Source organism: Agelaius phoeniceus, chromosome 1, assembly GCF_051311805.1.
Source record: "Agelaius phoeniceus isolate bAgePho1 chromosome 1, bAgePho1.hap1, whole genome shotgun sequence".
Classification (NCBI taxonomy): domain Eukaryota; kingdom Metazoa; phylum Chordata; class Aves; order Passeriformes; family Icteridae; genus Agelaius; species Agelaius phoeniceus.
In genome coordinates, this window is record NC_135265.1 from 107365424 (window position 1) to 107390507 (window position 25084).

General features: G+C 40.4%; 1 protein-coding gene across 2 annotated transcripts in view; it reads left to right on the plus strand.

Annotated features, from left to right (window-relative positions):
• LAMA3 (laminin subunit alpha 3) overlaps nt 1-25084 on the plus strand; it is a 105648-nt gene that overhangs the window by 66488 nt on the left and 14076 nt on the right. For both annotated transcript variants that reach the window (XM_077184850.1, XM_077184856.1), the window contains exons 40-58: nt 73-303; nt 3986-4099; nt 7783-7892; nt 9695-9775; nt 11121-11227; nt 13920-13970; nt 14346-14497; nt 15020-15130; nt 15228-15339; nt 15939-16106; nt 17238-17434; nt 18184-18300; nt 18807-18958; nt 20263-20404; nt 21002-21101; nt 21473-21589; nt 21673-21852; nt 23601-23743; nt 24761-24934. In XM_077184850.1, the coding sequence (XP_077040965.1) occupies nt 73-303; nt 3986-4099; nt 7783-7892; nt 9695-9775; nt 11121-11227; nt 13920-13970; nt 14346-14497; nt 15020-15130; nt 15228-15339; nt 15939-16106; nt 17238-17434; nt 18184-18300; nt 18807-18958; nt 20263-20404; nt 21002-21101; nt 21473-21589; nt 21673-21852; nt 23601-23743; nt 24761-24934 (2559 nt within the window). The remainder of the gene's footprint in view (nt 1-72; nt 304-3985; nt 4100-7782; nt 7893-9694; nt 9776-11120; nt 11228-13919; nt 13971-14345; nt 14498-15019; nt 15131-15227; nt 15340-15938; nt 16107-17237; nt 17435-18183; nt 18301-18806; nt 18959-20262; nt 20405-21001; nt 21102-21472; nt 21590-21672; nt 21853-23600; nt 23744-24760; nt 24935-25084) is intronic.

A 25084-nucleotide genomic window follows, 5' to 3' on the forward strand; every position in this document is an offset into this window, starting at 1 on the left:
GCTCTGTGCTCGTTTTGTGCCCGTTGATGTGCAGGGCAGTGCTGTGCTCATTTTGTATCCCTTGATGTGCAGGGCAGCTTCAGGCACGCCGGCAGCGGGCAGCTGGTGTCCCGAGAAGAGCTGCTGACCCTGCTGTCCAGGCTGGATGGCCTGCACATCCGGGCCCTGTACTTCACGGAGACGCAGCGGCTGGCGCTCGGGGAGGTCGGGCTGGAGGCAGCCAGCAGCGAGGGCAGCGGCAGCGTCGCGCACAGCGTGGAGATGTGTGCCTGCCCGCCCGGGTACGCCGGTGACTCATGCCAGGTAGGAAACATCTGCCTCCACACTGTGCCATTACCTTCTGTCTGTGCCTACAGCTACACATACTGGGTAGTTAGAGGAGCAGGATGGTGGTTAAAGTAATTAAGTGTGCTTCCTGTAAGCCTGTGCACTTTCAATGGCTCCAGTGCTTTCACCGTCTAGGCACTGTGGGGTTATTCTACTTGTGATTGCTTTTGTGGAGCTGCAAACATAATTTTGCATTTGTAAGGCGCTGTGATGAGGGGCTCTTCTATGATGCCCTCTGAGAGGCTGAATAATCTCTTACTTTACTCGAGAGGAGGTCAGAATTGACTTATCAAAGTCTGTGAGACCATACACAGTAGAGAAGGTTCCTGGTGTTTCTTATTTTAGCAGGGTCCAAGGGAAGTAGCCAAATCCAGACAATTCAGGTTACTATTTGTGTAGAAAAACGTGAAAACTGAAATTAACATATTCGCAAAAAATAATTGGGGATGTGTTTATGAAAGATAGTGCAGGCTTTGCAAAATAATGCTATTAGTTGAAGACTGGCACTACAGCTGTATATCCTGTCCTTGATGCAGTTCCTGTAGCTGTAATTCTTTTGCTTGTCACTTTGCTTAGCTTAGAGCTCGGCTGTTGCCATGTGTAAGCACCCAATGCAGCAGAATAAAGCACCAGAGAGATAAGCAGTGCACAAAATATGAGGAATTACTCTCAGAAAATTGTTGAGTATTACTATAAAGTGGCAATTGCCGTACTAACCTTGCAAAAGCTTTTTGAGTTGAAAATAAATGAATAATATCTAGGCCGGAGCAGCTGCAGAGAGACTGAGCAAAACCATGTATGGCTGGCTTATATTTTGTGTATGCATCCACTGCTCAGGACAGCTAATTCATCATCTAGAGAGTAACCATTTCGGAAATATCTTTGGTTTTTTTTACACTTCTGTTGCTCTGTGTCACACACAAATTCATGAGCCTTCACTGAAAATTCTACTGCCATCCCATTGTTTTCAACATACTGCCTTGGTTAAATTAAACTGTTGGGTTTTTTTTTAATGTAACCTGTGAAAGTACAAAGCCAAAGGAAGTGATCAAGACATTCACTGGGAAGTTCGTAAGCCCTGTATATTTATGCAGCATTACTCAGGCAGTGATTTACTGCTGTAATCACCAGGCTGTGTCTGGCTGCCTTAGGTGGGGAGGAGGTGATGCCTGCCACACCCTGACTTAGATATATATTGAGCTACAGGAACTGCGGAGTTACTTGTTAACCTCAGGAACGGTGCTGTGTGCCGAGCACCTTGACTCACGGATAAAGTTTAAAGGTGGGGCCCTTCCCGGCCCAGAACCTCATTAATCTGAGTCAGAAGCTGGAGAAGAAGGGGGAGTAATAAGAGAAAGAACAGTGAGCACTGAAGAGAGAGCAGCGAATGGTCACAGGGGAGCAAAAGTAAAATGATGGCCCAAGCACAGAGGCCAAGAAATGCAGGATGGCTGGTTGTCACTTTAGTGTCCCTTGGGCATTGCCTAGCACAAGATATACAGCAGAGGCTCTCCTATCCCCACCTTCAGGAGAGGAGTCAGTGGCAACAAGTTCAAATGGATTTTTATCCAAGAGAGGTAATTTGCTCATTTTTTTCTTCCTCACTTCCTTCCTTCTTTCACTTTGTTTTTAAATGAACTGATTTGGTAACAACTTATATATTACTTAGTATAGAAGTAATGAGAAGATTAACCTTTTGTCTCAAAGTACTAACAAAACTGTGTACAAGAGGTTTGTTTTAAATTGCTGTTTACTTGAAAACAATGATCCTAAAAAGCACTTGAAAGTGCCTGGAGCTTTATCTTCATGTGGGATCAGTTTATCATTTGTGTGGAATCACAAATGCTGCTTCAAAAACAATGTGCCCACGTACTCCAAATGTGTCATTTTAAAGACAGCATAAATAGAAAAACAAAAGGCTGTACAGATTTTTTTCCAAATGCAATTAGAGGTATTTTTAAAATGTTTGATTTATTTTTCTCTCCAGAAAGAGACTTTAAGTAAATAAAATTTATATGTATTAGAGCATCTATTTTACTTAGTCATGCTGTCTAATGTATTTCAGGCCCTGGTTTCTTCTGAAGCTGTGTGTATTGGCTCCCTGTTGTTCAGGGAAAATATTCACTCTTTAATAAATGTGTCTGAAAAACTTCAACTGTCTATTCTAAATTTAGTCCTTGCTCACACTGAAGTCAGTATTCAAAGCTGTTGATGGTATTAGTATTCTGCATAGTTTTTTTTTTCCCCACAATTGTCCTACATGTAGAAAAGGCAAAGTAGTGATTGCTGTTTCAACAGCAGCAATTCAATATTCCTTTTGGGTTCTGCTTTGTGAGAAATGAATATTTTTTCCCCTGTGGGAGTTCTATCATTGAAAATTCTCTGGTTAATCCTGCCTCTGCATAAATACTTATGCCTCCAGCCACTGGAATATGATTTGTGACACAATCCCACAGACCCTTTGCTCTTCAGATTGGTTCCATCAGTCTTGGTGGTGCTCTTACTATGAGGAAAGATTTATGGCTTTAGAGTTCATCTGTCACTTGTTCTCTGCATGTTGCTGGGGCCAGCCCCTGCCTGAGAGGCAGAGGCAAGGCAGAGGTGCAGCTCACAAGAACATTGCTGGAGGCAGGAACCTGGGAGGTGCTGGCTTCGTGGGGAGCACGGCTTTCTCCATAAGCTTTTGATCCTCCTTGCACCACGTCAGCTTAGTTCCTGGGGAAAAGAGCTACAGAATAGGAAGAACAGACTGATGTCCAGTCATTTCTAGTGTGATTGGTGTACCCAGAGTATTCCAGGAGAAGATGGGCGTGAATTTGATGTGTATGCAGAAGGACTTCATGCCCATGAGGAATTCCTTGTGATTTTCAATTTTCCTGCTCGTGCCAAGCAAGAGCCTGGTTTTAACATATTAGTTACTACCTCCCTGCTGTAGATAAACAAACTTGATATTTCTTCCTTCATTCAGAATGTCCCTCTGGTTTAGCCTCCCTGTTTAAATCCAACTGTGATCTGACAGGCTGTGCTCCTGCTCCTGTGCCTTCAATAGTTGGAACATTCTTGTCATGCTTCCCTGCTCTCCAGGGCAAGCCTGTACTTAGAAACTAGACCACTGTATGTTTTGTTACATCACCTAGCTATGTCTAGGTGTGGCTTTAGCTCTTGGTAGACTTAACTATGGAAGTCATGATGAATGTATGTAAAAGGTATCCAGAATTGTTTCCAAGGAATACACTGTAGTGAAATTATTAAGATATAACCACTAATTAGTATGTGAGATTTCCAGATGCTCTTCTTTAGATTTACACTACAGTGTTCTCATACTCAAATATTTTTCTGTGGTTTAGACATCATATTCTACACCTTTGTATGTAGCCACAGGAAATGTGTTTTTCTCAGAGGTTAGAGTCAAAATTACTAAATCATCACTGCCAAAGTGTCTAAAGCACAGGGTTCAGATGAAACTTTATCTCCATTAATTGCTATTTACTGTATTAAAAAAATTTAAGCAATATTATGAGCTTAGGTGAGCTTGAAAGGAAATGCTTGCCTTCACTACTCCTTGGAATGGAAAACATTTTCAAAATACACTTCCTGTCACATACAAAACTTTCTACCAATGCTCACTAATTTTTTTTTCTTTCTTCATGATGTCCAGGAGTGTGGCATTGGATTTTATCGTGAGAATAAAGGAATATTTGCTGGACGCTGTGTGCCCTGCAACTGCAATGGAAATTCAAATAGATGTCAAGATGGTACTGGAAAATGTATTGTAAGTAATAAGTAACGTTCACTAAATTAATTGGAAGAAAAGGAGAAAACAGCATTTCTCTTACTGCAGTATGGACCATACAGTACTGTTAAATTCCAGGCAACTAAGAACAATCCTTGTATCTCTCATTCTCTTAATTTTATACTGTTAATGAGCAAAAGATGTGTACGCTTAAATGTACATTTAATGTAACTGTGATTGGTTGGAATGTTTTGTGTCCTTGTCTTCATTTCTTTCTTTCACCTGTAATTTTTGTTAGCTCCTGGTTACAAAAAAGTCAAACTCATACATAAGGAAACATTTGTAGTTATTTATAATAAACCTGGGTCTTATCCTGGCATATGCAGTCCTGAGCTTTATACAGGTGTACTAGGATATGTTTGTATAATGATGACAAACAGCACATTCATGTATAGCATAGGGCTTTGCAGAACTTTGTTTAATCAGCTTCAGTGGAACTCCACTAATCATGGTCTACAGCTGGATGAGTTAAAAATATTGAATTAAATAAGATTAAATGAAAGTAATAGAAGTTAGATTAATTAGAAGATTCCAGCTGTTACAGAAGGTGTGGTGGGGTAGATTTTGCTCCCTGGCAAAACCCAAAGCAGCCCCATGGGAATGGATCAGCCCTCAACAATGGAAGTGTGACACTTGGCTGACTGTGCTTCTCCAGTGTATATCAATGATGCTTCTTTGAATAGCTTATCCTGAAAAATTCCCCCTTAAAAAGTTTTTACTAATTTTTCATTTACTGTGCAAACAAGAACCTTGCCAACATCTTTCATGGTCTGTCTTTTCTGTTATTTCTTCCTCATTCGCAGAGCATCCATTCTGCCTGCGGTGCATTCCTTTGTATTATGTCATTCTCCCTGACTTTGTTTCAACCAACCCTGTTGCTTTAATGGAAACTATAAACCAATTCAGCACTTCTGGGAGATGACTTACAGGCTGCTGCTTTGGAGGGGTAGGGCAGGCTGTGACAGGAAAGTGCTGCGGCACAGCAAGAAAGATCAAGAAGTTTCACTTCAGATTAGAATTATGAAGGCAAATTTTACTTTCACCTCATGAAGTATGTGATCTAAGTTTTTCTTTATCCCATCCTTCTCACAGCTGGATTAACTTCCAGATAGGTAGAGCTAAATCAGCCCTTAGTCCTGGGCAGGCAAAGTCATCTAGAATAATGTGGTGAAAAATGAAAGCCCTGAGGGCCTTTATTTCCATCATGAACTTCTGCCCAACCAAGAGCAAGTTTGTCTCTCAGTAGAGGACAAAACCCTGACATGGTGCAGAGAAGACAAGGAGATTTCCCACTGTGGAGCCATCAAATTCCACATCCAAAGTGCAAAGCTTGTTCACTTGGCTTCCTGCTCCTCACCTGGAGCCGCAGACCCGAGTACCTACATTTGTGAGTGTCCCTCCAGTGACAGCCTCCAGAGGAGGCTTTGTGAGGGAGGATAAGCCCAGGCTGGCTCCTTCCCCTGTGCAGCAGCACAGCCCTCCCTTGCTCAGGCAGTCGCTCTCCCACTGCTGCATGCTGCTGGAAGGAGAGGAGTGCACTGCCATGCTGCTGGAAGAGGGGAGCAATGGAGGGCAGGGGGAGATGGAGAAGAATGAAGACTTTGGTTCTCATGTGAAGGGTAAAAGCATTTCTCTGCCATTAATCAGGCTTTGTGTCCTCGTGGTCCCTGCCCTTCCTCCTGGAAGGCACATTCCCTCAGCAGCAGCATGGTGCCGAGACTTGCTGATTCCATGGCATGTTGCTTCATGTCAAGGAGCCCCACGTGTTTGACGTAACCTCAGTGGCTCTGCTGTGGCCCTGACACTCTGCTCTGACTGTCTGGTACCATATGGGGGCATATAGAGTCAGCTGGAAGTTCTCCTTCAAGGTTTGGAGTACTTGATGGTTTGGACATGCTGTGGTTCCCAGGGATATCTCTGTCCCTGTAAAACTTGAAGGAAGACCCATGAGGGAGTTGCTGCTCTGGCTTCATTGCACTGTGCCTAGGGAGTTCCAACCTCTAAATGCCATGTAGCTAGAGGAGCAGCATGGCACATTTAGGGTGGCTTATATGTGAAATAGCTGAAATTTGCTTTGCAGTTACAGAATTGCTTCAGTTTCTATAGACAGAGTGAGCAAAACAAAAAGACAGGGGGTAACCTTGTTGGGAGGAGGTTGCTCTAAGATGAAACCAGCACACATATTTTAAATACATATCTTCTACTCTTTCTGCAGTTGAGTTTATTATTCAAGATTACAAAAATTGACAGTAATTTTTCAGAAGCAGGTTCTGAATTTTCCATTAGGCTATTGCAGGAACGTATGCACCAGCCTTTATAGAGACTGCATTTTAAAATGGTTTCTTTTGCAAACATAGTGCCTTTGTGATATTTGATGTTTAACTTCATGTCAAATGGCTCATATGGGAACTGGAGCTTCTCCTGTTCTTAACCAGAACCTTTTATCAATGAGCCACAGATAGAGTTCTTTAACCAAAATGAAAATAAATTATGGGTTACTACCTGAGGGAAGACCTTGTGGTTGAGAGAATCTGGTGTGAAGAAATGTCAAGGACAATGGAGTTTAAGAGGAGATGGGAGAGACAGAGCTATTTCTCATTTGTAGGGAAAAATGCCCCTCTTCTGCCAGTCATGGTAGTAGGGTCTTCAAACATAGCCCTGAGCTACTGAGGTCTCTGAAATGGAAGCACAGTTTGCTCAGTGACTGCTTCCAGCCGATTTCCTGCTTTCTTTTTTCCATCTTTTGCTCTGTTAGTAAGCCTTCAGCTCTGTGGGACATTTGATCAGTCTGTTGCACATAAGACAAACAGTTGTAGAACTTGGGAGTGTGAATGCCTCTCAACTGTTAGTCATTTGATATTTTTCTTATGACTGCTTATGTATTTTTATGCTGCTTATGTATTTGAACAACTTCTATTTTAAATTAGCAACACTTTAGGTAATGCAAAGGCAGCTTCCTTATCTGTACCCATAAAATATAGATGTGTGACAATTAGACAGCAGTAGAATTAAGAATGTTTCTAAACAAAGATACAATTCCCAACAACTTTATCATGGGAGAAGGGGTCAGCTGCATCAGTTTCAATGGTATTCTTAGCTTTTACTTTCTATTATTTATTCCAGTTACTACAAAAAAATACAGGTAACACATACACTGGAGAAACTACATGAAATTGAATTCTGGTCTGAATCTGCTACACGAAACAATTTTTGTATTAATTTAATGAGATTTTTAAAGGAATGTACTTGGGCTCAATTGATTGCTTGCTTTTAGATGGTATTTGCCTTCTAAGTAGTATTAAGATGCAAAATTTAGTTTTATATAAATGTAGTGACTTTTATTTGTAATATGAAGACAGAGCATTAATGCAATGCTCTTTTACTAACTATGAATCTGGCTGAGTTTCTTTAAAAATATATTTAATTCAACTTATTTATCTGTTGCTTTTCCACAAGAGGGAGGAAATTGTGCTTTTTACAATTAGAAAATGGACTGAAATTGCTCTATTCTGGCTGTGAAGGCAGTTTGGCAATAAGTGCTTACTTATATGGAAGAAAAAGAACATATTCTCCAAGTAAATAGGCTGTATTTTTTTAAATAATAGTAAAGCCATATTGAGTGTTAAAGCACTGCTAAATGTCTTGCTCATTTCCTTTCCAAGGACTGTCAGTACAATACTGCTGGGGAGAAATGTGAGCACTGTAAAGATGGTTATTTTGGAGATGCTACTCAAGGTTCCTGCCGGGAATGCCCTTGCCCATACACAAACAGGTATAGTAAAAGCTTGTAAGAAGAGTAAAGCAGGGGAGGGGAAAAAAATGAGGGAGAGAGAGAAAAAGATCCCAAAGCCCAAACTCTGCTACCATAGGAATATAATGATCTTTTTCTCTGTTCTTATGCTGAGAGCTTGGTGGTCTGTCTCACAGCATTGCCTTTTTCAATAAGATGAATATTCCAATTCTCATTCAGATCCTGAACTTCAGAGGCACACTGCTCATAGCCTTGGGGAGACCCAGACAGTAGAAGTGGGCTTTTTTTCAAAGCCACCAGTACTTCCTTCTCCTTATAGTGAGAAATATGCAATGAGGACTTTTCCCTTACTGGGCATATCCAGAATCCTTATTTTTTACTGGAATGCAAGATGTTTAGCACCATTACTCTGGCTAGGAGATAAGAGAAAACAGTGAAACAAGCCTTTTATAGGAATTCAGAAAAATTATTAAGATGCAAAAATAATATAAAAACATTTAAGGTCTTAAGCATATATCTAGACCTCTAGAAAAGTATGATTGCTTTTCCTGTCAAAGTTCTGTTTGAAGTGCAAACATACTGAGATGAAAAGTGAAAAAAATGAAACTTGTTTGTATCTAATAAGGTTGTCAGGCTTTCAAAACTGAGCAGTTGATTGCATTTTAAATGCATGGTATGTTTAGCCAGATTGTCATCGTTGGTCACTTCTAAACATGGTAAATAAAATCAAATTTAAAAAAAAAACTAAACAAACCCTAAGCTATAAATTGCTAAAGGCACCACATGGTATTTGCCAGGTGCATTAGCACACACCACATAACCTTAAGTAGGAGATTTACACCACCAGACAAAAGACAGGTTTATAATTTATCAGAGGACTCTCAGACAGATCTGGTTTTGACAGCCTCTTCTGCAGGTGCTTGCCTGAGGCTGACTGAACATGTTTTTAGTCATTGTTTGCCTTCAGAGCTCTGAAATATCTAGGGAGACCATAAACCTGTGCAGTTTCATAACTGCAGATTAGGGTGGTGAATATCATTCTTGACATAGGAAATGCACCCCACCTGGCATTACTGGAGTTGACAATTTTCCATCCACTCAAATTCCAGTAATTCTTAGTGCAGACCTCTCTCTTTGATACACAGACTTGCTTTATCCAATACTTTAAAAAATGAAAATAGCCCTGATATTTCATTTCATTTTCAGAAAATGAAACATGACCCTGTTTCACCTCCTGCCTTCTCCTTCACAAACATTGAACTTCGAATCTAGACAAATCTGCTTGAAAGAGCAGAGAAAAAAGTTCATTGTGTTAACCACATCCTTGGGATTCCAAAAACTGTGCACAACTCTACTTTGCCTTGGTTAAAAAATGCCTTAAAAACACTAGCTACATAAAAATATCCTTTAATGGATCCACCCATTGAAAATAAAATAAAAGAAAAAAGATGTATAAACATGAGGAAAGGTCTGTCTAGCACAGGGTATTGGTTCTTGCCTACTAAGATAAAATAGCTACCCAGACTTGTTTTATGACATCACTATTAGGATTTATTTTAGGAATTCCTTTGGGTAGTGAACTATTATACTCAGTCCACAGGGCCAGGCAGTTATAATTTTTTGAGTCTAAGGAAATGATTTGCACAAAAAATATGAAACTTCAAAGAATTAGTCACAATGAACTATCTAGAGGCAATTAAATTAGCTGAGAAGTAATTTGGTGGTGTAAAAACTTTTTAATCTGAAAGTCATTAAGCTGAACCTCTAGAGTGTCAAACCTATTTGATCATGTGCTACAATAATGTTTTTGCTTCTTCTCAAAGATTTGCAGTTGGCTGTGTGGCAAATGGTGAAGAAATCCAGTGTCTCTGCAAAGAAGGCTACACCGGAGCTCGCTGTGAGCGGTGAGTAACCTGTTTCTCAAAACCAAGAGTTTGGAGAGATGATAAAAGGAGGGATGTCTCTATTGGGATAGACACGTGGACATATGGACATGCACCTGTGCACAGTATGTATGTCCATAAGAAGCAACTATTTACATGAACAGCTGCTGAAGAGTGGTGCTGTGGTGTGATTTCCAGTCACAAACCCAATACTCCCTGGGGAAATGTAAGCAATTCTCCACAGACTGACTGTACCATTTTTACTGACAAGAGGTGTCTGCCTCTTTGCTGAAGTGCCCTATGCCTTGCCTCATCCTGCACTCTGGTAATAATGACTCCCTCTTATTTCACCCCTTTTCAAGTTAAAAACATTTCCCCTTTTCCTCCAGTGTGTACGATGGTGCCTCAACAGCAACCATGTAGCACCATACCCTTCATCCCAAATCATTCTGGTGTGCTCCTCAGTTGGCAATTACACACACCAGGCTGAAGCCATCTCTTTTGCTGGAATATTGCAGCAGTCTGGCAAAGCAAGAGAGGAACAGCATGGCAGTTTCAGGCAGGCAGAGGAACCGATTTCACTGAGTTTCAAATCCAGAGAGAACTGAAGTGTAATGGAGTGGTGTTGTCTGGTTTGGAAATTTGAGGCTGAGTAAGTCATGATGGCACATCTGAAGACAGGACCTGCAGTAGGACCTGGTCTTGTCCTTCAAAACTGGTGCCTTTGACCCTGTCAAATCTGCAGGTTATAGGTATTTTCTGTTCCAGGTGTAGCTGTACCTCAGCTGGCCCTTTGATCCTGCATTATCACCCTTACAGATCTTACCGCAGAGTAACTTCTGGGAATGGTAGCTATCCAGTGTGAACAATGTATTTTACCTTTAAAATATTTCGAGCTCAGTCACACAGACTGCTTTGCTGGCAGGAGGCAAGAGGGGGTATCACACAGCAGAAGGGTGATGATGTCATTTAGTGCTGTTGCTGTTTGAAATCTCAGCTATGCTTGCAGTGTGATCCCCCTCAGTACGTGTTTTCTGGTGGGATTACAGACCAGAACTGTGTGGTTTTCTTGGCTAAGCCTTTTCAAATTCTTGTCAGATTAAGTGAATTATTCCTGCAAGAGCACTGTGGGAGTTCTTTTATTTTTAGAAAAAAAAATCTGCAGCATTCACAAAGATATTTTTAGCATAGTGCAGAGGATACTGTAAACCAAAAATATATTATTTCTGTCTAAGTCAAGACATGAAATCAAAAGTTCTTGAAAGTTTCTTCAGGCAAATAACTGGGTTTTTATCTCAAGGGAAAGTATATTCCACAAAATTAGCTTCAACTATTTAATAAATATTACTTGTATCTCCTTATCTAGCTGTGCTCCTGGATATTTTGGAAATCCACAAAAATATGAAGGCTTCTGTCAGAAATGTAACTGTAATAATAATGGACAGCTGGCTAGCTGTGACCACCTGACTGGAGGTATGTGAGAGCCTGTGAATGGAGCATTGATCTGAATGGAAGGGGGAGCATTGTTTTCTCTTTGGGAAGCAAAGAAGGAAAAGAAGGAAGGTATTGGATAAACTGAACTGAAAGAAAGATCTAGGCTTACAAGACATGTAGATAATTTTTTTACAAAATGTAAGATTTCCTAAAACACAGCACCACAGTAATAGAAGGGCTGTCCATGAGTCATCAGGTTTACCCTTCTAAATGGTTTTGTCTTGTATTTACCTCCATAAATACTGCCAACTTTTTGGTTTTGTTTCATGGCAGTGTTTTTAAATATGTCATGGTTCCTTTGTTGACAGGGTTAAATCATATCCTGCCAGTCTGTCTTACGGATTTAGGAAACTGAGCATCCTCAAAATGTCTTTTTAAAATGTATTTGGCACAGTTTAGTGAAATCTTCAGATTCTGCTTCAGGCACTGCCATCTTAGGTATCCAAGCTTTCTGCATTTGCAATGGAAGTTAGAACCTGACTCAGGGAGGCTCTTTTATAAATCCTGCTACACTGCTCTTCTAGCTAAAACATTAATGATTTCCCAGAATCAGTCACACGTACTTCACTACTAGTAAGCTCTTACATAATGCCATGGACATAGGTTTGCTTTATCTATTAGAATTCTGAAATAAAGAGCCTGATCTTACATTCCTCAGAATGTCTTTACCTTGATTCACCTCAGTCCCTTAGGATACTCCTTTATATTCAGAAATACAGAGGCCACTGCTCCTGAAATGTCCTTGATTCTCCCATATTTTCATTCACCAATAACATTTCACTTTTCCTTCCCTGTAGACAGATTTTCTTCCTCATATGTTAGCAAAGTTTCCAACTAATAACTCCAAATATTTCTGTACTCCTAATTTCTCTGCACTGCTGTTCATCCTGCAGTCTAGTAACTGCAAGGAACCCATTGTCTGTCCTTGGGCACAGAAATCAGAAACAGCAGGTGATGTGAACTGCTGTTGGCAGCGGGTGCAATTTTTCAATAGCTTGCTCTCATTTCATATTTAATCATTGAAGTAAAACATCTCTATTATACCTTGTATGGAACAAATCCAAGCAGTGTTTGATGTTTTATTATTCCTTTCTTTTTTGAAGCAACAGTTTGCCAGGACAAACTAATCCATAGGGCAATATTCAACAAGCCCGTTTGTTTTCCTCCAGCTACACCTCCTGATCAGCATTAGTTCCTTTCTCTGCATTAGGAATAAGCCCCTCTGTGATCATTGGCACAGCATGTTCTAGCAGGTTCCTTTTGCATGGTGTTCGGTGCTTGGCCAGCACTTCACCATTTCTTGGCTGATGTTGTTGGTGCATAAGCTGTAATAATAGTTTTATTTAATTGGTACTTCACGGTCACAGCTGAAATGTGCCTGCTGTTAGCTGAACTACACAACAGCAGAACTGCAGGGATGTCTGAATTTCAGAGGAATTTCCTTCATTCTCTTAAAAATTCTTTATGATATGTCTCCTTCTGGCAGCAGTAATCACTACCAACCCTGTTTAACTTCCCGACGACTTAATGTGCAAGTGCCAAAGGAAATGGCACAGCTAGGCAGTTTGTTCCAGGCTGTTTCATGCTGCTGGTAAAGTTCAGGTCCAATTTTATCACTGTATCCTCACAAGCTGCAAGCTGTTGATGACTCTTGACAGTGGCAGCCTATACTGAGTGCATCCTTTTCCCTTAGAGTAAATGACATAGAATCATTAAGGTTGGAAAAAGACTTCCAAGATCATCGGGTTCAATCTTTGACCAAGACGCATGGCCCTTTTCATTTTCAAGAGGAGATGACAGCTTGGCAGTGGGACCAAGCCTGTAAAAGGAACTTGGGCATCAAGATGGGGAGATTCCTGTCCTATATGATGACATTTTTAGGAGCCAGTTCCTCTCCTGTATCCTAGAAGTTAGTATCCTAGGATGTTACTCCACATGCACCTGGAGACTGTTAAGCTTCTTATAAAGGGTTTGTAAAAACCAAACAAAAGAGTGCATTGGACAGGAAATCATCTGTGCTGGCTTGTTGGAAAGTCTGAGGGCAATGTTTGTTATATGTGACCTGCATCTGTGGTCCAAGCTCCTTGCCTTGTCTTACGTATGGCGTCTCCATCCATGCACACACACTGTGGATTTCTCTCAAGCTTGATTAATACCTTAATCTTGCAAACTGTGGCAGGCATGAAGGAAGGCCATAAATATTTCTCAGTTCCTTGTGGGTAAGACGTTCTTTGGGGAATCAGAACCTGTGGTTTGAACCTGGATACTGAAGTAGATAAAGGGGTTTGAACATATGTCCTGGGTGAAAGTGCTTTAGCAATATAATCTTGTCTCCAATCCTGGTGGTGTAATTCTAGGCAAATTCTAGCAATACATTTGAGAGGGTCTCCTGCTCCTATCCAATTAGCATATATTGTGGGATTACAGTAGGTTTCCTTTGAGGGATGGAAAAGGTGTTGCATTCATCAAGGCATTAGTGGGAGTTGAATGTTCTGGCATGCTCAAGCCTTCTGAGCATTTCAGCTCATTCACAGTGGGTATGGATTTATGAAAGGGCAGCATCATGTTTTAATGGCAGCATCATGCTTTAAACATGAAAAGTGAGGGGGAAAATGCAGTAGTATTTCCATAAGAAGACTTTGGTTACTAATGACTAATCTTGTGATTTCAGAATGTTTCAATAATGAACCGAAAGATGTTGATCCCAATGAAGATTGTGATGGTAAGTGCTAAAATAGAACTGCAGTTGGATCACTTTCAGCTGGCTCTGAATACGTACTGCTGACTCTTTTAAGGGTGACATAGTTTAAAAAGGACTGAGATATCCTGCAATGAATGTTTTAAAAGCAAACATTCAACCAGATACTTGGAAAAATGATTAAAGAGGTTCTCATCTAGTCAGATGTAAATGGAACCTCCTCCTTACTTCTGACTTAAGTCACTTTCCTTAATGCTGCAGGCTTTGTTGTTGCCTTTGTTCTTCTGACTACACCAGGTGACAAGCTTCAAAGCTTTTCCACCATTACTAATGTGTTTAGTTGAATGTTCTCTGTGTAAAATATCAAGGATATGTATTGATTTCCACTGCTCCCTCCAGCCTGTGACAGCTGTGTGATTACACTGCTGAAGGATTTGAGCACAATAGGTGATGAGCTTCAGCTCACCAAGTCTCAGCTGCAAAATGTCCATGCAAGTACCCACACTCTGGAGCAGATGAGAGACCTGGAAACACGCATCAAGGACTTAAAGGTAGGCACACAGAAACACAGAAAAGCGAGTTTCAGTTTAAGTGGATAGGCAATGAACCCAGGAACCTTTGCCATGGTTTTGTCACATGCATCAACCCTGGATTCCAAATACCAGATGTTGGCAGCACTGGACTTCACCTGTTAGAAGGTAGCTGTGTAGGGATCCATGTCATGCTCTGAAACAGTGTCTCTGCATTTTCTGAGTCCTGCTCCCTTCGGAAGTTAACCTCTGAGGTGTCCCTCTAGCTATGTCTATTTCAAGCACTTCATGTCTCTGCATTACCGAAAACCCTCAACATTCCCCTTGCCATTACCAAAATTCATTCTAAAAAAATGTTCTTTGGTTGGAATAGCAGTTGCTATAGTTCCAGGTAAAACCCTCAGGTTTTGGGAAGGAATTGTTTTCATATCAGTAATTCCGCTTTTATTTACCTTGGGTAAAGATTTAATCCAGTGACATTTTTGCTTTTTGTCTGCTGTGCAGTGGGTGACTTATTGGATTAATTTTTTCCTTTCTTTTCAGGTCTTATTGAACAATTACCGTTCTGTTGTTCATAATCAAGGTTCTAAGGTAGATGAGTTGGAGACAGAATTCGTTAAACTAAATCGTGATGTAAATGCTCTCCAGGAAAAGGTGACTTACCAAATCAATTAAAAGTACATGTCTCCTGACTACGTGTTAGCATGCTGTATCCAGATACTTTAAATCTAATCGGTTTTTTCCTTGCTAGGCTGAAATGAACTACAAAGAAGCTGAGAGATTATTTGACGATTTTGGCGAAACTCATCAGAAAGGAAAGGATTTGGTTTCACAAATACAAGTAGTGGTCAACAATATACGAGGTAAAAAATAATTTCTAACTCATGTTTTGTTTTATAGCATCTTTTCAGCTTATTTACAATATTCTTAATTACACATAAGAGATTTTCTTAGAAAACAACTTTGTAAATCAGAATTTAGTCACGGCTCTAGTATTCACTCTTCCTATTAGAAATCTAATATATAAGGTTAGTTTAGGACCCTACCTTCCCTATGAAGTGAAAAGGGACAGAGAAGATTCACTACAGAGACATTTCAAGCAACAAATTTGACTATCCTAGACTTGAAGAGTATTTCAAGTCTAACTTTGTTTTGGGTTGTTATCATGGGCTCTTTAAAGTTAGAAGCTTAAAATTATTGCTGTGAACTTGGTCATTTGGGACAAATTTCAAGGCCAATGCCATCTTGCTCTCTCTGGTTGTGTGTCATAGGATACTTTTCATCTTAATAAAATTAATGGAAAATGGATCAGTTTCATTAAGGAAAAAATAAAGACATGCCTATTCCTGAATTCATTAACGAAGCAGATCCATCTCAGAGAAGATGTTGGCTCTGTCATTTGGGAATCTTGAATAGGCTTAAGCACATCCTGTTTTTAACTTTGACAGTGCTTTTTTTTCAGTGTTCTTGGAACAGGTAGCCGGCACAAACGCAGAAGGGAACAACCTGCCCCTGGGAGATGCCTCTGAGGAGCTGGCCGAAGCGCAGCGCATGATGGCCGAGATGCGGAGCCGCAACTTCGGCCAGCTTCAGGCCGAGGCAGAGAAGGAGAGGACGGAAGCTCAGCGCTGTAAGTGCTGCTTCTCTCAGCTTCTGACTTTCTGGAAAGATCAGTCTTAAGTCTGAAGAATTATTGATAGGGTTGGAGTAGAGGGAGGGGCCTTTTGCAGTGTATCCCTGAGATTTGAAGCTGTTGTTAGTCAACAGGAAAGCGGTCATTCTGGAGGGGATTTAAGGGCATTTTTAGTGTGTTATGGAAGAAAATGGGTTGAGCTGAGAAGAAACCCAGTAGATCCTTCTTTTGTAACTAGATCAATCTCAGTAAAATAAAGATGTAGCCCATCTTAACACACCTATGCAATACTTCTGTGTATTGTAAGAGATAGGCAGTGGTACACAGAGTTATTTTAGAGGAACTGCATGTTTAATTTAACAACAGATTTTCAGAAGTTGCTAGAGTAGTCCAAGGGCCAGGTCATACAAGGACGAGGAAGTTCAGGAGTTCTAGTTGCACTAGTTGTACTCCTTGTCATGTTCTTTGCAAGTGTTTGACTGGGACGTTCAGAAACTTGATTCCAGACATCAAGAAGAGTTGCAGGCTTAATCTCCAAACCAGGGGCATGGTGGAGGAATGTGGAATGTGAATGTCACCCATATGAGTGACAGTTAATTTCCATCAACCTTGAGCATTGATACCTACCTCTGAATGACTCTTCTGTATTCTATTTTGTCAGCAGTGAAATGGGCATGCTGAAGAGTGTGATTAATTTGACATCTTTTGTGTTCCTATATTCTTTGAAATTAAATGTGCTTGTATCTCTCCATTGATTACAGAGGAGGCTTTGATAACTAGTGCAGTTGTAGATGTCTACATTGTAGATGGAATTGTTGATGAAATTGTTATTTTCATATAAAAAAGAAAATTAGTATTTTCAGATCGGCATCATCCTTACTTAATTAAGAGAACATTTATCTGTGTTCTGTGTCTGCAGCAGCAAACTAGTGAGCAGATTTGATCCAGCGAGATGCTGAATAGTATCTTTGCTATAGTAGCACTGAAATTAGCATTGCAGAAGATGCTCAGTTCGCAAAAGTACAGCTTTATAATCCGAAATGTCAAGGCATTTTTAATAAAGTTTGTTCTGGTCCCTTTCTTCTCTGAACAAAACTTTCCTTTCTGGTCCTGATCCTGATACTGCAGTACTGGCACGTATTAAGAATGAACTACAGAAGTACCACCAAGAGAATCGTGGGCTTATTAAAGTTGTGAGGGATGCACTGAATGAATATGAATCCAAAATCACTGACCTTCGTGAAGCTCTGAACAATGCGACAGCTCAAGTCAAGCAGGCTGAAGGCTTAAACAGAGACAACACAGTTCTGTTAGAAGACATTAAGGTAATGTTGGGAATCAGGAGAAAAAAAAATTAAACCTCAGAAGAGAAGAAGTGGTTTTGGTTGCTGCTTTTGACCTCACAAAGCTAAGCAGCACTAATGCTTTATAGACTTGCTTCAGGGTCCCTTTCTGTCTTCTGATGGGTGTGTGGACAGGTGTAAATGTGTGTTCTGCTGCTTATGGTCTCTTTGTGTGACCAGAACAGTGTGACCTAGACATAATTCTGATGAGAGCAGGGAAGGACAGTCTCTTCCCAGCACTTCTTTCCAGCTGCCACTAGTGCTTTTGTTTCCTTTTCAAGACCAAATTCCTGATGCTGATGTACTTTTCATAGTAAGTTCTTCAAAGTATTTAGCTTTAACAGCCATGAAAGATGGGAGCAAAAATGGGTGCAGTACTGTTAAATTATTTGGGATTAGTGTTCCACATAACAGCTTCTGAGGTCTCATCATGACAAGGAACAGCTGTTATTACTTAGCAGTATTTGAATTTTAGAGCTGGTAAAATAGTACAAGGAATAAATGTGCTGCAGGACACCTTCTCTTAATTGTGGTCTTGTTGAAATGTATCACTGGTTTAGCACACTCATTTAATAAAAAAAAGTGACTGTACCCTTGGTAAATCCTACTGCCAGCTAGATTTAGGTTTGGGTTTGTTTTGTTTTGTTTTTAATTTTGGTTTCAAGATACAGCTTTTCCTGCCCCTTTTCTTAACTCAATCACATGTTGTCCAACTTCTCATTTTTCCTCAGAAACGGATTGAAGAGACAAATGCGCAACATTATGGTGTCCTGGATATTCTGAACTCAGCCCGGTCTTCCCTGACACAAGCTAAGAGTGTACTTGGATTATTGCAAGAGAGCAAAGAGGTAAAGTTTAAGAGAAGGTAAAAAACCTCAATATCTTCTCAGAGATGAAGCTTATCTGAGCCAGTCAAGAAAGAAAGGATCCCACAGCCCATCCTGGATGTATGAGGAGTCTGCCTGCCTGCACAGGTTTCTGTAAGAGAAGCTTGTTGGGGACTGTGATGTGTCTGAGGAAGACACTGAACTGCAGATATCAGAATCTGGGAGAACATCTGTGAGAAGTACCATAAGCAATTGTGGTATTCTTGTCTTTCTTTCTGGTTAATTGCTTTTAGCCACTGTCAGAGGGGCAAGATACTAGGCTAGAAGGGTCTTTGCTCTGACTCAGCTTTTATGTAATGGGTCTGGAAGCATAATGTAATGACTCCAGTAACCTGCAGAATGAGCTGGGAGGGAATGTTTTTCCCTTTGGTCTCCTCAGGTGCAAGGTATGTGTAACACTGAAGTATACATGGACAAAATTAAACATGTACAAATGCAAATAAAATTATATCTTTTTAAAACCATAGGAATATGAAATCCTGGCTGCTCAGCTGGATGGAGCAAGGAAGGACATGAATGAAAAAGTGGCAAATCTCTCATCAGCAAGCAAAGAACCACTGGTGGTGAGGGCCGAGGAGCATGCCAAATCTTTGCAAGATTTGGCAAAACAACTGGAAGAGTATGTTGCCATTCCTGTAAATGAGTAATTTTTGTACAGAACAAAAAGAGTGGTTGTAATGATCTGTAATTTCACTTGCTTTTGTAACTGTTTGCAAAACTAGAGAGAAATTCGGTTGGTCTCTTTCTGCTTCTTCATGATTTACAGAAGTTTTCTTTTTTTCCAAAACCCACATCTTCCTGTGTTTTTCCTGGTTGTTTCCCCCCCAGAAGTGTGAACTCATGTAATACTGTTTTATACTACTGTACTAACACTTCATTAACATCTTACTAGTAAGAGAAAATCCTCATGTACAGAGTGGGAAGATATTTAGAATATTTTTGTAGAGTTATTTCAGGTACTCGTACTCAGGGATGCTTATATGGTATGAAAGAATTGAGGCAAATAATTTGAATAAATGGCTGTCTTGGAAGTCTTCAGACATGCCTGCTCAGCACTATGGAGGAAAAGACCTCCATTGGTTTTCTCATCCTTCTAGGAATCTTCTCAAAAGGCAAAAATATTATAAACTTGATAGGAATTAAGCATTTCTCTCTCCATTATTTGTACTTTGGACTGGAATTATGAGTGGGGTTTTGGAGGCCTTCTGTGATCCATCAGAACAAAACGAAAAAAAAAAGTGAGATCCTGATTTACTTTTCCCTGGTCAAATTGTTTGCATTTTGTCATAGCACCAACTACAAAGTTTCAGAAAGTTAAATTCCAGAATACCTAACGGCTGGAAAATTCTTGGGTAAAAAACCCACATTTTCATTACTTTTTTTGTTAATTGAAAAAAATCACACTGAAAACTAAGAAGGCACTGTTCTCACAAATACAAGGCAGCTAGTACTAGATAGCTGTATAGCTCACAGGGAGTGGATAGAAGAGATTTTGTCTGTTGTTTCTGATTCCAGAGCTGCTGTGCTGGTTCTTGGGGAAAACACAAAAGGTGTTGTAGTTACTCCATGATCTGACATCTACAATTCTCTGAATTCCTCTTAATTGTATTTGGAGGGCTGGGATTGAGGCACCTTATTATTGACATATGCTTTGGTGAATTCTCTCCATCTTAATCATTTGAAGGCTGCTTTGGAGTCTCACAGCTGTGCTTTTCCATATGCTTGAACTTATCCTGTTTTCTGAAGAGTCTTTCCATGTTGGTCTATCTCCAAATTTGATATTTTTTGTAGAATGAAGTCACAGATCTAATTGAAAATCATTTTCTGTGTTGGTGTTACTTAGAAAATACCGAGTTCAGATCTGTTTGGAATCCATCTCACAGCCTTGGAAGAAGGCTGCATTTTTCACCCTGTTTCCCACAGGATAAAGAACAGTGCCAGGAAGGATGAGTTGGTAGGCTGTGCTGTGGAAGCTTCTACTGCCTATGACAATATTATTGGTGCCATCAAGGCAGCAGAGGAGGCAGCCAACCAAGCTGGGAAAGCAGCTGACTCAGCTTTATCGGTAAGTATCAGTGAGTGTCCACATCACTGTAAACTTGTTACAACCAGGGGTCTATTTTCTTTAACTATCTCAGAGGCCCCAAAATCAAACACCCATGTGTCTTGGCATGCTTTATTTTTCTGTGACTTTTTGTATGAGTTGCTGTTCTGCATGTTGAATAATTAGTCTTGGCTCAGCACTAACCAGGCCAATTACTGCCTTTCTGATGGGAAAGGCATGTGAGTACTGACTGTTGCTTTCAGTGAAAAATAAAGAGCTCTTACAAGGCAAGCCTGGTAGTCACTGCAGGTGATTTCAGGTATTCTCTTTTACTCTGCATTACTAATACCCACAAGCTCTTCAGCAGAGATATAGCATCCAACAGCTGTATGCTGGTAATTTCCTCCTAATGCCTTAAAATCTGTCTGAAGATTGCTAAAGACCAAGATTGTAGTATGCTTGAATTAACCTGGGTAGTTGTTGCTAAAGGTTACATTCTTCAGATTACATCTCAGTAGAGTTAGGGGTTTCTTTAAATTGGATTGGGCTCTCTCTTTTACTCTTTAAATTTTAATGTAATTACCGAGTGATCTTACAGTACCATGCTTCTATTGTCAGACTGTGAAGAGAGAAGACCTATCAGGAAAAGCTGCAAGGTTAAAAACTGAGAGCAGTGCACTCATGGATCAAGCACAGGAGACTAAAAGGACATTGCAAGGTACTAAGAAAGAAAGTGGTACTAGAAATGTTGGCACAGTGTGAGAAACGTTCCTTGAACCATAAATTTTCACATCTTCAGCACTTGTTCAACAAAAAAATGCAAGTTCCATTACAGTGGGACTTTTTGTCATAGTTATTTCCCATGGCAAAAAGGCAAGAAAGTAGATTTCTGACTCCTGCTATGCTTATACGCCTTTGCAGTCCTCCTGTCCAGCAAATTCTTTGCCTTGTGCTTGTTTTGCAGTGGACTCAATGCTCAGTGGCAGCATGAGCTGTGTAAGAGTACAGACAAGTGCTGCAACACCATCTGTCCAACAGGAAATTGATATTTTTCTTTGAAATTCTCATGGGGCTTTCACTGTTTTGCAGCTATTGGTCCTAACCTGGAAGACCTAAAGCAAAGACTTGATGTTGCTGATGGAAAGACAAATGCACTGAAAATTGATCTTGTCACTGCTCAAAACAATCTCAACGGGATAAACAGAGGTTTGTTACTTATGGATCACTTCTGGCCTGCCCCTTTTATCTGTTATTGTAAGAATTTGCATGTTCATTTCTGTCTGTTTCAGATGACATTGACAGCATCATCACCAGTGCAAGGAACATGGCAGAAGATGCCAACTCTGTCACCAATAGTGTGTTGGGTGAACTGGTCCCAATTGAAGCAGAAGTGGAAAGAATTAAGAGTAACTATGGAAGCACACAGAGTGCCACCTTCAATAAAGCACTGATGGAGGCAAACAATTCAGGTATTGCAGGTGCTGTGAGGGACCTACCAAATCACTGTAAGGGTGACCATGGCCAGTTTGCAGCAGGAGCTTTAATCACTCAAGAGTTAGGCACGTACCCTAAGGTAGTAGTCTGAACTTCTTTTATGGCCAGTAGAAAGGGACAGGCACAGCAGAAAGTGACTCAGGCCATTCTGTGCTATGTGTTAAAAGCTAGTGCCATGACTGGTCTTTAAAGATTTGGAGGCCAGTTGCTAATGGGGGACCTCAGGGGTCAATACTGGGTCTGATCCTGTTCAACATCTTTATTAACGATCTGGATGAGGCAGAGTGTGCCTCAGCACGTTTGCTCCTAACACTAAACTGGAAGGAGTGGCTGATACACCAGAGGGTTGTGCTGCCATCCAGACAAACCTCAACAGGCTGTGGAAATAAACTGCCAGGAACCTCTTGAAATCCAAGGAGAAGTCCTGGACCTGAGGAGAAATAAACCTATGTACCAGTATAGGCTGAGCAAGTGGCCAAGCTGGAAAAAAGCTTTGTAGGAAAGGGCCTCAGGGTCTTGGTGGGCATGAAGTTGAAGATGAGCCTGCAATGTGCCCCTGGGGTAAAAGGTTTAAACACAGGAGATTCCCTCTGAACATGACAAAACAGTTCTTTTACTGTGAGGGGACTGAGTACTGGCACAGGTTGTCCAGAGAGGTTGTCTCTGAGTCTTATCCTCAGGAATATTCAGAAGCCTGCCTAGACACAATTCTGGGCTACTGGACCTGGCTGGCCCTGCTTGAACACGGGGGTTGGACACTGTGACCTCCAGAGCTCTTCCAGCTGCTCTGTTATTATGTGATTTTCTACTGCATTGGCTAGAGAAGGGCCCTAGACTATTAGCTTAGGCTACATGTCTGTTAACTGAAATTAAATGAAAAGGATTGCACAGAGGTAGTGCTGAATACAAAATAAGGGACAGTCACATTCCCAAGCAACTTCATTTTACATCTTTTCAGCAGCTTTATCTGTTAAAGTCAAGTAAGATAAAAACATTTTAAATCATGTAAATACAAGAGCTAGTCCTGCATGGTATTGCAACATTGTAAGTCATCCCTGCAGTTACAAAACTGGTTTAGAAGTCATATTTAGAAAAAACAAAAGGTCTACATTTCATTTTATTTGCCTTCTGCATCATTGGGTTGGAGATGAGAAATTGTTTCCTATTATGAAAAAAGTTAAAATTCTTGTCATATTTTCTTTTTTCTTAAATAACCTGGCCAGATACCATAAGACACTATGAAACTGTGCTAATTAGCAACCTTGACACAAGAATATAATTCATGCCCTACTCAGTCAGGCTAGCAATCTGCTTACCCCATTATTCACTCCCTGACAGTAGAAGATGCTATGAGTCTGAGTCCTATCTGCTCTCCTTTATTCTCATTCTCCTCTAGCATCCAGAGCCACTGGGTAATGATGCCAGAGACCTCATTGCTGTTCTATTTAATACTTTTTTCTGGACCTTTACCTAAAACATTTTTGGAAGTGCTGATTCTGGCCGCTTCTGCAAATACCTTTACCCAAAAATTTCAGGATTTCAATAACCTCTGTATAAACTGCTACTTTTAGTGAGAACTTCCTAATATTGTAGGACCAGTCAAAACTGTTTTGTCATTACCCTGTCCACTGCTTTTTCTGATAATTGTGTAGTGATGCCATATTTTTGCATCTTGTTTTCCTTCTCCTTTTTAATATCAACTATTTCCTTTCTTTCATTGCAGTAAAAAATTTGACAAACCAACTTCCAGATCTGTTCAGCAAGATCAAGAGTATCAACCAACAGCTGATGCCAATCAGCAACATCTCTGAGAACATAAATCGCATAAGAGAGCTGATTCAGCAAGCAAGAGATGCTGCAAATAAGGTCTGTCCTGAGCATTGCAATTGTGCTTGACCTCAGTGGTTTGGATACACAACACTACTTTCATTCCTCTTTCTAAATAATTTTATTTCAATGTGTGTGAAAGACCAGACATAAGTTTTATTCAACAGCACTACCCAGCAACTGAAGTAACTGTGGTGATGGGAAGCATAATAACTCATACATAAAAATTACTGGATGCAGTAGCATCCTGCTACATATTTTTCCCATTAGTTTTTTTTCCCCAGGGCATCTCTGTAATATTTATTTGTACAGCATCCTCTTGCCTTCCAAGGTACATTGTGGTGGCTTTGGCAGCAGGGACAGAGTTGGCTCTGCTGCTTAGAGACAGGACTCTCCACCCATATGTGGTCAATTGAAAGCTCTGATGCTGCCAAAGAAGTTGTGCAGCCCTGTTACTCCTGTTGCTCCAAAATGTTAGAAATTGGCTACTGGCACCTTATTAGACTGCCCTTTCTCATTTAAGGAACTGCTGTAGTTGCTGAAGTGATAGTGTGGTCTCAGGTACTAAGAACCATCCCTGAGATCATCACAAATAGCCTAGAGTTACAGTGAATAAGAGGAATCAGTGATCATGGTGTATTTAGCTGGAATAGGATGTGTCTTTATGATATCAGAGGTGCATTGTAATTCCCAACAGACAGTCAAGTCCAGCTAAGTGAAGGACCAGGTTGTGTTTGTAGACATCTGAATAATTCATAGCCTTGCTCTTCAGAGCTGCAGGGCACATCCTTCCCTGTCCATGTATTGAAGGTACAGAGGCACAGTAAGGGTTGATTAATTGATGTCTGGAATTAAAAAGTGCTAAGTATTGATAATACAGATACTGCATTATCCACTCTGTTTCCTAGTTATTTTGTTTGGTAGGATCAGAGTCTAAATCTGTGGTAATTAATGGATGTAACATGACTAGGGTGTGTAATGGGTTACTTTGCAATTAAACACACCAGTGGTAGCAATAGTTAATTGTAACATACTCAACTTTTGTATTCTTAATAGGTTGCTATTCCCATGAGGTTCAATGGCAGCTCTGGGGTAGAGATTCGACCTCCAAGCAACCTTGAAGACCTGAAGGGCTATACTTCACTTTCCTTGTTCATCCAAAGACCTCAGCAAAGTACAGACAGCCAGCAGAGGGCAAATAGGTTTGTCCTGTACCTGGGTAATAAAAATGTAGGTATATTTTGATATTCAATCTGATTTTAGGACCAGATATCATGTTTTGAGAAAAGGATGGGAAGTGAGCTTTTCTGACTGAAATTTGTAGCTACTATTGGCCTGTTTCTTTAAAATTGTATTTAAGTCATGGTAGAAGTGTTATGT